Raw genomic sequence first — 12658 nt, 5'->3', positions numbered from 1 at the left:
AATGTCCAGTTTCAGTCCAGCCTAATACTTCCTGCCCACTGGCATGCTGCAGTCCATTCACTCAGTTTTACTGTGCCATCTTGTCATCACAACTAATTTAATTCCTGTGTCCCAGATAGGAAATAAATTGACTAAATTCAATGATAATCCCTGTTGCTTTTTAGTTCTAGTAGCATGTGTCACTTATCCTTGAAAATGTATCCAAATAAAGCACTTGGTGCAGCACTGCAATAAAGTTTACAGTCAACTCTGAATATCGTAGGGGAAAAGTTCAGATTTTTCCTTTCATTAATTTTGTACTAATATTTTCTGTATTTTAAGAAATTCCTGCTACCTCTCATAAGCTCATGCGCATCCCTCCTAAAGATAAATGTAAGGAACTGCACTATAAAGTGGAAACAAAACATTTCTACAGAGCAACCTGAAAAGCAATGAGCATTTGCCAGACAAAGGAAATTCAAAGAAGGGTCACTTACAGGACTGTAAACAAGCCCTGACCCTTGTCCTGAGCATGAACAGGAGGTTTGGGCTCTCTGCAGGACAGGTCCCCCCTTCCAACGATGCTGAACCACAAAAAGCTGCACCACTGCTTCTGACAGACGAAACAATAAATGCCAAAGGTGCTTAATCTCTAACATAACTATCCTTATCCACTGCTGTCTTCTTCCTGATCCAATAGAAGATGCTTAAATATATTGACAATTAACAAAAAAAATTCAACAGATGGGGAAATGCAGTCCCTAAATTTTAAAGAAACAAACTCACAAGCATACCTGAAAAACTGAAGTTATTAACTAGAAACTTAAACGTGGCAGTTTCAAGCAATTAAAAGCAAAGCTGTCACAACACAGACAGAAATAGTAACATCCCACAGAGGGAAAGCAGAAGGCTCTGTGTCTCACTCGTAACAGAAATGAAGAGCCACTGCATTACCACGTGAAAATGAATTTGGTTACCCTGACAGCAAAAACATCTGCTGCTGAATTGTGATATTAAAAAGTCATTATAATCCATTATAGAACAGTGGAACCTTTTCACACAGAAATGAGCAGATACAGAGAACAAAACAAGCAATACTGTGAAAACAGAAATATTCCATTTAGATAGAAATTGTTCTTATGTATCTTAATTCCAAAGTGTTTCATGTAAATAAGTTTTGGTGGGACTCACATACCTCTGCTCCCTTCTCCTGAAAGTAAAATCCAGTGTTAGAAACTACATGAGATGTCACAGTGCAGATGCTACAGAATTCAAACTAAAACTTTCTGACCTCTCCCTTTCTACACAGGAAAAACTCAGAAAGAAAAGGACAGAGTTTCAAAAAATTACTGTTACAGAATCTTCATCATGCAGTTATTACTTCATTTTCCTGAATGCATATTACTGAAGTAATATTTAATTTCTGCTGTATAAATCATAAGAAGTGTTTGAAACATAAGTTGTTTAGTCCAGCCCTTATATTAGGCTTGGCTCTTCTCTAATTCTGATTCTTGGGGACTCTGGGAAGCTCCACTTGCCTGTCTGTCACCTAATTACCCACCAATAAATGACAATGCATTTGAGCTGGCTCAGAAGTGAGATACAAAAAGATCTGTAAGCCATCAGTTGCAGAAGAAAGACAATACCTTGCCTCTCTTCCTCACCTTTCTGAAAGCTACAGCTTCATTAATTTTTCTCCCAGGGAAGCTGGCAGCCCACTGCCCTCGAAGGGGAAGGCATTCCTTACCTCTGCTGCTTCCTGACCCTGCTGCAAAGCAGCTCCACTCACTTCCCAGGCAGAAAACCCACACAGAAAGAAAAACAGGCAGTGGTGGCAGCGGGGGAAATAGTTTCTCCTAAGCTCCATGAATTGAGTTTACACATTGAATTGAGTTGAATTGTGCAAGGGGAAAGGGGCAATTACTTGTCTTTGAAACAGATAAATAACTACTAACAACTAAATGGAAAACTGCGTCTGTCTTGACAAAAGAGATGACACATGCTGTGTTATGGTTCACAGAAAATTAATCCATATATTCTTGTCAAAAGGCTGCCACAGAATACCCAGCAAGATAAGCCAAAGCTTATACTGAGAATCCCAACAAAACTTTAGGAACATAACAATCCTAGTAAGATATACTCCCCTCATTAAACAGACACAATAAAAAAAGTACAAGCACATTTTTTAAACAAGCTCATAAACATAGCAAACATTTCACAAAGAATGAACATGAATTTACCTTTGGTTTTTTGTTCAGCAGCCTGAAAGAAGAGAAGAACAAAACAAATCAACTACTTGTCAATACTGCAAATTATCCCTAATAATTATAGGGCCAACTTTTTGCAGAAGCTGCTAACACAGATCAGGCATTGGTTTCATTTAAGGACTAGATAATGTTAGTTTAACTCCACGTGAGAGGAATGTGGGAATGGCAACCTCTGTCTGCCTGAAGCCAGAAGCAGATGCCAAAGAGGAAGTGTAAAGAATGACAAGAGAGGGCAGCAGCCCATCCACCCACCCAGCCTTCCCTCTCCTGAGGGGCAGAGGCTTTCTGGACCCCACTATGTGTGTGACCCCTTCAGCACCCAGCAGAAATAACTTCTATGACTTTGTCCAGCATCCCTTTGAATCCACCCACGCTACCAGCTTTCTCAGAAGACCTGTTTATTTTTTTAATCTGTTTGGAATCTATGCTTTTTTTTCCTGATGCCTGATTTTTATACCACAAAAGACAGCGACCAATTCTTATTTCAAATTAAAACTAACTGTGCAATCCAGAAAATGAGGGAGGAGAATGCCCAGCAGTGGAAATGAGCCTGGGATCCCAGAGTGCCTCCAGCAGCTTCTGGGACGGATCCAGGCACTTCTGGCTGAGGAGTGGCCATGGGAGCCAGGCGTGGGAGCAGCCCCTTCCCAGCAGGGCATGGTGGGCACGGGCAGTGCCAGAGCCCTGGCACAGCTGCTTGGGCAAGGATTCTGTGAGCACAGCCTCTCCCCAAGCCAGTGGCAATGGTCCAGTGCCAGGCTCACTCCCAGCAGTGAAGCTGCAGCATCAGTACCCACACTCACATTTAAAAGGGAAGGGATCAGTTACAACAGGAACACGAACAAACCTTTTTCTGAGCACCTTCCTTCTTTTTCTTTTCTTCCTGCTTTTTCTTTTTCTTTTCTTCCATCAAATGTTCCTCTTCTTGTGTTTCTTGTTCTTTCTCCCTGATAAAAACAAAGGTTAGGAAGAGCTTTTCAGTAAGATGAAGTTTCTCTAGAAAGGTGAATAACCCATATTTGCATTGCTAACTTTCTACATCTGGTGTCTAAAAAAGGCTGCTTCTAATGCTGTAATAAAAGCACTAAAAAAGAGCTGTTCCAAAAAACTCACAACAAATAAAATAGCAGGCAGTGAGAATTCAGAAAGGATAGATTTTATTTGGAACCTCTTTCCACAATCACTCATAAGTGTTGCTTAATATTAGCATATTCTAGGGAAAGAAAGTTTGAAACTGGCAAAAAAAGGAACAAACCCAAGTAATTAATGCAAGTTCTGCTGGCTTTCAGCAGCTGTGATTCACAATATACCTTGAAGATCATCAGCAAGTACATTACTTTGCAACTATTTTTCTCTTTTTGATCAAACACATGCTGCATTAATTTTCCATACGCATCAACTTTGTTCTCAAGAGTTGTAAACTAAGGCCCAGATGAATTCCAATAATCATATTTTGTGCTCATCCTATAAATTCTAGCTGAAGAATTTGCATTAATGCAAAACAAGACTGTTCCAGTATCATCTTGATTAAAAATTAACCTCAATCGTTCCAAATCAAGAAGAAAACCTATCTGAAACCTTCTTTTCTCTGCTTCCTGTGTCCATCACTGAAATAAATGGCTATAGCAATGGCCCTCCCTAACATCCTTTTCAATAAATACCAATGCAAATAATTCATTTACTTCTCTATAACTGCTTTATCTTCCTTGACAGCTCTTCAGGTCCTGATCATTTATCAGCCTTACAGATCTTCTGAGAAGGCTGTTTCTGATGGGCTGAAGCCATTACCATCACTATTATTAGATTCAATGTCTTCCAATTACTCCTCAAGACCACTTTTAGCCTAATTTACTATTGCTTTACATTTAACTTGTCAAAGCCTGCAGCCCCCCTCCCTTTTCTTTGTTTGGATCTTTGTTGTTGTTTAAAAAAGAGTTTTTTTAGTTACAAAACTCTTTATTTTTGGTCACAGTCTGTCAGACTGCTCTTTACCTAAAGGAGAAACCATCCACTCTTCAGATTTTGCACATTGTGTCTTCAAACATTCCCCATGAAACATTTTGCCTCTTAACACGTTTGCATTTTCCTACATAGTTTCCCTTTGTTATAAAAAAGGGAACATTGTAGCCTTCTGATATTTTGGTGCTGAAGGGCACTCTGGGATTTGGCTTTTTCACTTGCCTGAAAATACTGATCCTGGCCACTGCAGATGCTTTAATGCTTACACAGATCCTGTGTGGAACTCCAGACTAAATGAAAAGCAGATTCCCTTCCCTTGTGTCACCCCAAACTATAAACACTACAGAATGCAATTCACAGCTCTAAACTTAGGTGCTAGTGCCTTTTTAAGGCACTTTACAGCACTCAGACTATTTACAGAAGTAAGAGATATGGCAAGACACAGGGTCTGGAATAGCAGCCAGAGGTTGGGCACATCTGGGAGCTCTTGGTGCTCCACTGGAGGTCCAGACAGCTGAAATGGCATGAAGTATCTGTTTTTTAAATACTGATTCACCTTCTGTCACGGCCAAAAATTTACCACCTGCTCAGCTTAAGCCAGTTCCAAAGGGCCACCTTTTAAACCCTGTACTGTAAACTGAGGTTTGGGAAACACCTGCCCTTAGGAACTGCAGGTGGGGATTTGCATTGCACTAAAAAAAATGTTAAATCGCACTTAAGACAAAGGTGCTTGGAATTGTACTTTTGAAAGGCTTCTTGTAGGACTTTGCAAAAAGTGATGACTTAGGTTGCCAAAAGAAACTGAGTTGAAACTGCGATAGGTTTGCCTTTATCCCTGTTAGCTCAGTGGAGAACAGAAGTCCCCAGGACCTCAGAAACTACAAAGAAACAACATCCAGTCCCTTCATTTGCAGTGCTCCCTACCCAAGTCACAGCAGACTCTACAAAGGCCCTGTTCCAGTGAACTCCCCCAAGCTCTCAGACTATTGCCAGAGGAAGTTCAGCTTTTTCTGGTTTTTGAAAGCAGGTGAATGAAACAAGTCCACGTAAAATGAGAAATTTTTTGGTTTCCTCTTGTTAGTACTTAAGAAACCCCACGCCATGACAGCAATTCCAGAACACCACAGTTACATTTAAATCCCCTTCAATATTCAGGGCAGTATTTAAAAACAAAAAACCACACACAAAAACAAACCACCACCACCACTTTGCCTAACATGCAGAGTTTTCTTTAAGCTATAAAAGTATATATTACCCAACTTCCTTGTTAGGAAGTTGGGTAATATAAGATCAAGTTCTTTTCCTAAAATCCCAGATTGAAAGGGATCTTAAGAATCATCTGGTCCAACCTTTCTTGGTCCAGCCAAGCCTTTAAAGTGTCCAGCCCTGGGAATCAACTTTCACCACTGCCAAAATTGTTCCTTACACTGGACTCCACTATCAATTTTTGTTTCCAGGCAACGCAGTGGAATTTCCAAATATTCCAAATTTCAGGTCAGTGGATTTTCCAAATCCAAGAAGAGCAAACATTTTACTCCACTATGAATACAACATACTTTATAAACATATTAGCACAACAATTACAATATCAGAGGTAGAAGTGCCACTACTCGCAAAAACCTGAGGTTTGGTTGTGGGGTTATTTTTTCATCTCTGAGATTAAAATAGCCTTGGATTAACTCAGAAAATGATACTGTAATTTTTAATGGAGCTCCATTTTCAAAACTGATTTACATAATGACACTTCTGAATACATGTGCTTTAAATATGCTTAAAATAGAAATAAAGCTCCAAGCAGCCTCTCAGATGGCAACTCTTGCTGTTACTTTTAGGCTGAAATTAGTCATCTAAGAGCAAAACAAAAGGAAAACAATAAAAACATGGCTATATAAAGTTTGATTACGTTGTCAAAGGCACATGTTGCAGCTTTACTTCCTGAGCGACAATTTAATCTTTATTGCAGGAAACAGGCTAAAACATTTATGAATACAAAGCTCATGTTCAAAAGCAGGAGTGTCTCAGAATATCCCTGTAGGAGTTTGCCTTGTTCTTACATTGGGATCTGAATGGGGAGGGATTTTTATGAGCAAGGAGTTTTACTACAGAATGAAGTGGTGTTTTCACAGATTGCAAATCACTTATGAAATCCAAGCCTAACCCGAGGTTATCTTTAAAGTGCATGTGCTTGAGAGCTCTCTCAGAACAGGAAAGCAAGAGGAGCTGCAGGTCATGGCCACAACAACTCCAGCACTGTGGCTCTGGCCTGTCAGTGCCTGCTGCTGAAAGGTTTATTAATCCCTTTTAAAAAATTAACAAATCTAGGCTGATTTATTTTTTAAGCTACGTAGGAACTTGAATTTTCTAGTGGGATTGCTTCCACAGCTTAAGCCACAGCTGGTATTGTGGATCAGCACTGAGGGGACATTCTGGATGCATTTTGCAATATTCCTTTTGGGAATAGTGTTCTTCAACAACCTTCAGGTAGAGTCTATTTGTATTATTGCCCATACAGTGTTTTAGAGTTCAGAAGTTCCTGCAGTAATTGAGGGCTAAACACAGACCTGTCTCTCTTGTCATTCTATGTCACACTGCTCCTAACCTCAACAACCTCATTAATTTTGTTGTATAAGCAAGATACTGAAGGTTTATTTAATAATGTAGGAAAACACTGAAGGTTTATTTAATAATGTAGGAAAACTGCCTTTTCAGCACAGCATTCCTAATCTTTGCCTACAGACTCCTTTGTCTGGTTTAACAACCAGACTTTAATTCCAAGATACCTCTTGCACCTTAAATCCTACTTTATGCTGGAATAAACTCCCTTGACAGTTGTGGAAGTTGCTCTTACTAACAGAAATCCTACAACTTGTACACAGCTGCTCAAGCACTGCTCTGGTTTTGACTTCCCTCACCATACAAGAGGCCATCGTGCATTCCTGCACAGGCATTTTTCCTAACAGTGATGATGGGAGGGAAAAAAAAACAGAAAAAAAGAAAATCTTATAACTAGAATTGTAAGGAACTGGAAAGTACTCATTCAAATGCAGGCTGTGCAGGTTTTATGGAAGGACTTAATAGATCCATGCATTGTTACAGCTGATAACAGGTAACAGAGGGTTTGGACAGCACAGACATGAGCTCTCAAAGACAAGTTCTCCAAATCTGGTATCATACAGTTTCAAACAGAAAGGAAGAAAATGACTACTTAGGAAATTCTTCAAGATCTGATTGTAAGAAAGAAGTGGCTGAAATCTTGAAGGCAAAAAAGAGCTTGAAGGGTGGTGATGAAATGGGATCAAAAATGAACATCAAAATTAGAGCATCAAACTCTGGAAAGGCAGGCTTTGTTTCCTTTAGGACACCTGAAATACAGACCCATATGAAGAGGCAGGTGCTGTTTCTGGGAAATCACCAGGAATCTAAACAACCATGCAGATACCCACAGGTACAGCAGGAATCCTACACCAAGCAAGAAGAGGTCACCAGAGCATCTGCAATCCTTGATTTCACAAGTGCTGGAACAGATAAACTAAAATTCTGTATTTGCCTATTGCTAATTTTGTTTCCTGCTTTGTCTTTACACGGTCCAGCTCTGTGACCTTTCCAGAGTAAATATGGGTGAAGGGAAGGAGCTGGTGTGACTGTTAAAGTGCCAGCTTTGTTCCCTTGATATCCAGGCTCAGTCATTAATCAAAAAGAGTCAAGCTGGTCCCTAATTACAAGCTCTCCAATCACCTCAAAAAAGAAAGCAGCATGCAAAACTAGGTCAAATAAATAAGAAGGAAATAAGAAAAAAACCAGTGCAAACACACGGGGACAAACTGAGAAAAGCCAGAAAAATATGAGCACTGTGCGTGTAAAATGCAACAACAAATCAACCTTTAAGTGCTTCTTTAATATGCAAGAGGAAATATTAGTTTTGATTCTTGGTGGCAAGGGGGAGCAGTGACAGATGACCCTGGGAGGGCTGAAGTGACAGTACTTTTCTTCCTGCTTCAGCCCTCCCTAAAGAGGTCAGCAGGGAACAGATGGCCAACAACCGCCGCAGATGACGACACTTCTTTCTCCCAGGGATTTCTCCCCGGGATTTCACGGGGCTCTGGCCAAGCTGGTGCCAGGGGCAGCAAAGCACCCACAGCCAGGCTGCTCCTGCCCCACCTCCACCCCTGCAATGGTCCATTCTGGCTTCCTTCCCAAAGAGCTGCTGAATACAGCTCCAGGCAAGACCCTCAAGATGTGCTTAAAAGTCCCTTTGCCCAAAATCTGAGATGATCTGGCTTCTCAGAAAAACTCACATGAAATGGCAGGGAAGAAAAGGAGATGGTGCTAAACATTTTGCTACCATTCCAAAGAGGAAATCAGGCCAGCAAAGGCAAGAACAGCTTATAAATTCCTGAGAGAAATGGGATGTTCTCCCACTGGCTGGGCCTGCTGTCATTTTACCGTGTCTAAGTCATTGCAGGTTACCTTAAAGCACGAGCAGGTGGATGGATGGCACTCTGGAAGAGCAGCAGATGGCAAAGACTGTGCATATAACTTACAAAGGAAGAGAGAAAAACATCAGCAAGAGCTAACATGGATTTGTGGAAGGAAAAAAAAGCCTGATTTTTTTTCCCTACAGCATAGTCCCATGTATTTTTGGAAAAGATGAAAGAAAAGCAACCAAAGCACATAACTGACTTTTCAATCCACATGGAAATTTTTGTTAGTAAGAATATGATTGCCTTATTATTTAATAGTTTTAAGAACTATTATTTAATAATTTTAAGGTATATAACAAAATTACAATAAAAATCCACAAAACCCCTCCCACCCGATGAATTTCTGTTGCAGTGTGCCACATGTCCAGCAGTAAAACTTTTATTAACCACCTGGCTGCTGGAAAAATGTTACTTACTTAGTTTCCAGAATATATCAAGTCATGGGGCTGGAAAAAAATAAGGAGGGACAATATTCAGAGCATCCTGATGAACTCAAAATGCAGAAAAAAGGCAGAGAATCAGTGAGAAAAAGCACAGGGTACCATGTTTGGCAGGAAAAATCCTATATAAATACAGCATAGGGAACAAGTGGCAGAACATCAATTTTGGGGAGACAAAATGCAGGTGCTCCAGTGATTTCACTCCAAAGGCAAACAGTGTCACAGATGGTCAAAAGTTCTTTGGCTGATGTGCTGTGTCCAGTTTGGGACCATCTACAGCAAGAGAGACACAGGTCAGCTGGAGAGAGCCCAGAAAACAGCACCAAGGAAATCAAAAAAGCACAGGTTCCTGGAAAAAACTTCACTTAATCTGAAGAGATAGCAACCCTGTTATTCAAAAAGGTGTTAAAGACAGAGGTAGAGAAGCATGGAGTAAAATCTGTCTCCTTTAGCTGTGGTTAAGTAGCACTGAATTTAAATTGCACCAAAGAAGATTTGGATTAGGTAAAGAAAAATCTTCCACACTGAAACATTTCAAAAACTCCCAACATTAAAATGTATACCAACTCTTTATAAATATGCATTTGGAGAAGAAAAGAGGAAAAACATAAAAAGAAAATATTTATTTTTTATGAAGCAACGTTGATATAAAGCCACACCAAGTCCTAGATACAAAAACAATTAGACAGAGAAGTGGAGGCCTCTACCCATTTACAAAGTGAAATCCTACAATCTCCTTTCCAGGGAATTAGTGGGGGAAAAGCCCCCAGTCACACCACTGTGGACAAGATAAGTCTATGGAGGAGTTCCATGTTCAGTTGTGAGCACACAGCTTGAAACTACACCCTGTAATTTGCAAGTCTGGGCACAAAATTTGTTCCTGTGGGGAGTCATAAATGAAATTCAATGAGAGTTTTTGTTTGACCTCAATTTATGATTTCTTGATCCCATGTTTTGGGGTTTCTCACTGTCCAGTTATGTCCCTGTCCTGCAATTAAGCCTCATTAATAGATGATTTGCCTTGACAGGACATTCCTTCCTCTGAAACATCAAGATATCATCCATTCTAACAGATGTGAGCTGGGACTTTGATACCTCCAGTTTCTAGAGAACTTATCTTGAAATGTCTAAGACAAAACTGATCTCCTGAACAGGGGCAGCAGCCAGATTCTTGCAGGCCACTTAGAAATTCCACCAAATCTGGAGTCTCTGCAGGAGCAGTCTAGCTGCCATTCAAAACCAACCAAGAACATCACAGCATTAGCTGAAAACATGGTGTGAAAAGCAACACATTTAATTAAAATTGGTGAAACTAGAGGCAGATTTTAGGCTGTCCAAGAGATTAAATTGATAATCCTGCTCCTACAAAGCATAAAATAGAAATTCCTGGATCAAAAAGAGTTCCTGTGTTCCATGCTCTGTCTCAAGGCTGCGTTTCCAGCAGTAGCACACGGTGTTTCAAAGCTGCCACTTTGGAATATTGGCTGAAGAGCAATAAAATCCTGGCAGGACCCCAAAGAGAGAAAAGGAGAATTCCAGCTGGTGTGTGCTGCAGGAGCTGGGCTCCCACTGGAAGTTTCCAGCTCACCCAGTGTTAACTTACTGTGACCCTCCTTTGTGTACACATAAGGTAAATAACCACTCAAGCAGATTAGATTAGAACAAAAATAAAGCAGAAGAGGTAGTTACTATAATTCAATTCAAGATATTTTTCAAAAGCACACCAACCTGGCCTTGTTTTAGCTTCTACTGGTTATTACCAGTGACTGGAAGAAGGGAGAAATTCCAGAGAAGAGTAAGTTTTATAAACTAAAGATGCAGATGAACTATGACTGATAAACCAGAAGTCTGAAGAGCACATATCTCAGCACTGCCAAGTCCCAGTAAATGTTTGCAGGGCTTGGAGTTGTTTATTTTTCATCTAGAGACTTCCTTTTGGTTTTGTTAGCCACTCCAGTTTCTCCTGGTGTGTTAGCTGAGAGGGATGGGTACTGATGAGAACACTGGAGTAAAACTAGGAACACTGCAGATGTGTGTTACCCCTTCATTACTAAGTAGTGCACACCAGAGTGGATCTGCAGAGCAAAACTGTCACTGCAGAGGATTTCCTACTCACACCACCCCTGCTTCAGGTGGAGCCTGGCCCCAGTCTGCTCCCATGCAGCAGGAAAGCATTAACTGCACCCTTGGAACTCATCATCCAGTGACATTTTATTTAAAAGGAATCTGATAAATGCACTCCAAGACACATGACGCCAATCAAAGCACAGCAAGTGGGGACAATCACCTGATCAATCATGGAAGTGCCAATCCAAATGAAGAGATGCATGTAGATAATCCCACAGGGATGCCACCACACAGGTTCATCCCCTCTCCCGTGGAGGTGCTGCTCTCCACAGTGCAGGGTTATTAGTGTACATACAAGCTCCAATATGGGGCAGCTTAAGGAGTTAGTAGGTAAATCTGGGCATGGGCTAGAACTGTACACCAAACCTCAGTCATTTATGCATTTCAGGCATGAACCAAACCAGAATTTGCTCCCTCAATCTGCTGACAACACCCCAGGTGCTCCACCATGGGCACCACTCAGGCTATGCAAGGACCAAAAGTAAAAAAGCCCCACACCCCCCAAAAAAAAAAAACTTGCAATGAATTCATCACTCAAAGCAGGCTACAAACAGCAAGAAACATGCTATGAAAAACAACTCTCCTCCCCCATCAAACATGGACTGATGGAAAAATTATGCTACACACTGTGAAGGGTGCAGATAACCAGATTTACATTCCCAGCACTGCCTCCCTCCCAGGCCTGATGATAATTACCAGCAGTTGATCTGGCATCTGCTCCACAGCTCGTCCCCAATCTTCCTGGGACATAATGCACAAAGGAAAACAGCTTTGGAATCCAGCAGCTCAGCAAGAGCACAGCATGTTTGCCTCTCCAGATACTGCTGGCTATTTTGATTTCTGTAAAGACTTCAGAAGATGAGAGCCCTGTGCCAGTCCCCCTCACTAGCCAAGTGTCTCCCTTTAGCTGACCCAGGAGCAGAAGCAGCCCACAGACAAGCTGCTGGCTCTATTCAGCTGAACTCCAAGAACACTTTAGAGGAGCACTGCTTCCTGGGGCAGCTGCGCAGGGATACTGCAACGTAGGAGGCCAGGAAATAGGAACAGGAGCAGCAGCTCCACAGGATGCTTTGCCACCCCAGGGACGGAGGCTGGTGGAGCTAGTCAGTCACCTGTCATCCTGAAGGGACAACGGGGTCAGGAGGGACAGGCCACAGCTGGCAGCACTGTGCAGCAAACCTTCAGAGCCCTCTGGCTAGCACAGCCAAGCCTTTATGATCCCCTGTTGATAAAAACTGGAAAGCAAGTTTGTGTAACTACAACGATGCACCGTTTTGCCTGTAGGGATTTCCAACACACCTAATCCTCCTTTCCCCTTCCATCACAGTTAGGTGCCAGTACTCAATTATTTCTGAGCCCAATCACTTTGTCAGCAGCAAGTGAAAGCACAGTGCACTTATTTACT

The 12658-nt window shown here is 41.3% G+C and overlaps 1 protein-coding gene across 13 annotated transcripts in view; it reads right to left on the bottom strand.

The window, feature by feature from the left end:
- The window catches only part of TNRC6C (trinucleotide repeat containing adaptor 6C), a 99840-nt gene that overhangs the window by 76361 nt on the left and 10821 nt on the right, over positions 1–12658 (bottom strand). For all 13 annotated transcript variants that reach the window (XM_068209390.1, XM_068209392.1, XM_068209381.1 and 10 more), the window contains exons 2-3: positions 3094–3193; positions 2220–2241 (exon numbers count right to left, since the gene is read on the bottom strand). In XM_068209390.1, coding sequence (XP_068065491.1) covers positions 2220–2241; positions 3094–3156 — 85 coding nt within the window. In that variant the 5' untranslated portion in view covers positions 3157–3193. The remainder of the gene's footprint in view (positions 1–2219; positions 2242–3093; positions 3194–12658) is intronic.

Source organism: Anomalospiza imberbis, chromosome 19 (genome assembly GCF_031753505.1).
Source record: "Anomalospiza imberbis isolate Cuckoo-Finch-1a 21T00152 chromosome 19, ASM3175350v1, whole genome shotgun sequence".
NCBI classification, from domain to species: Eukaryota; Metazoa; Chordata; class Aves; order Passeriformes; family Viduidae; genus Anomalospiza; species Anomalospiza imberbis.
This window is presented reverse-complemented; position numbering and strand designations above follow the sequence as displayed.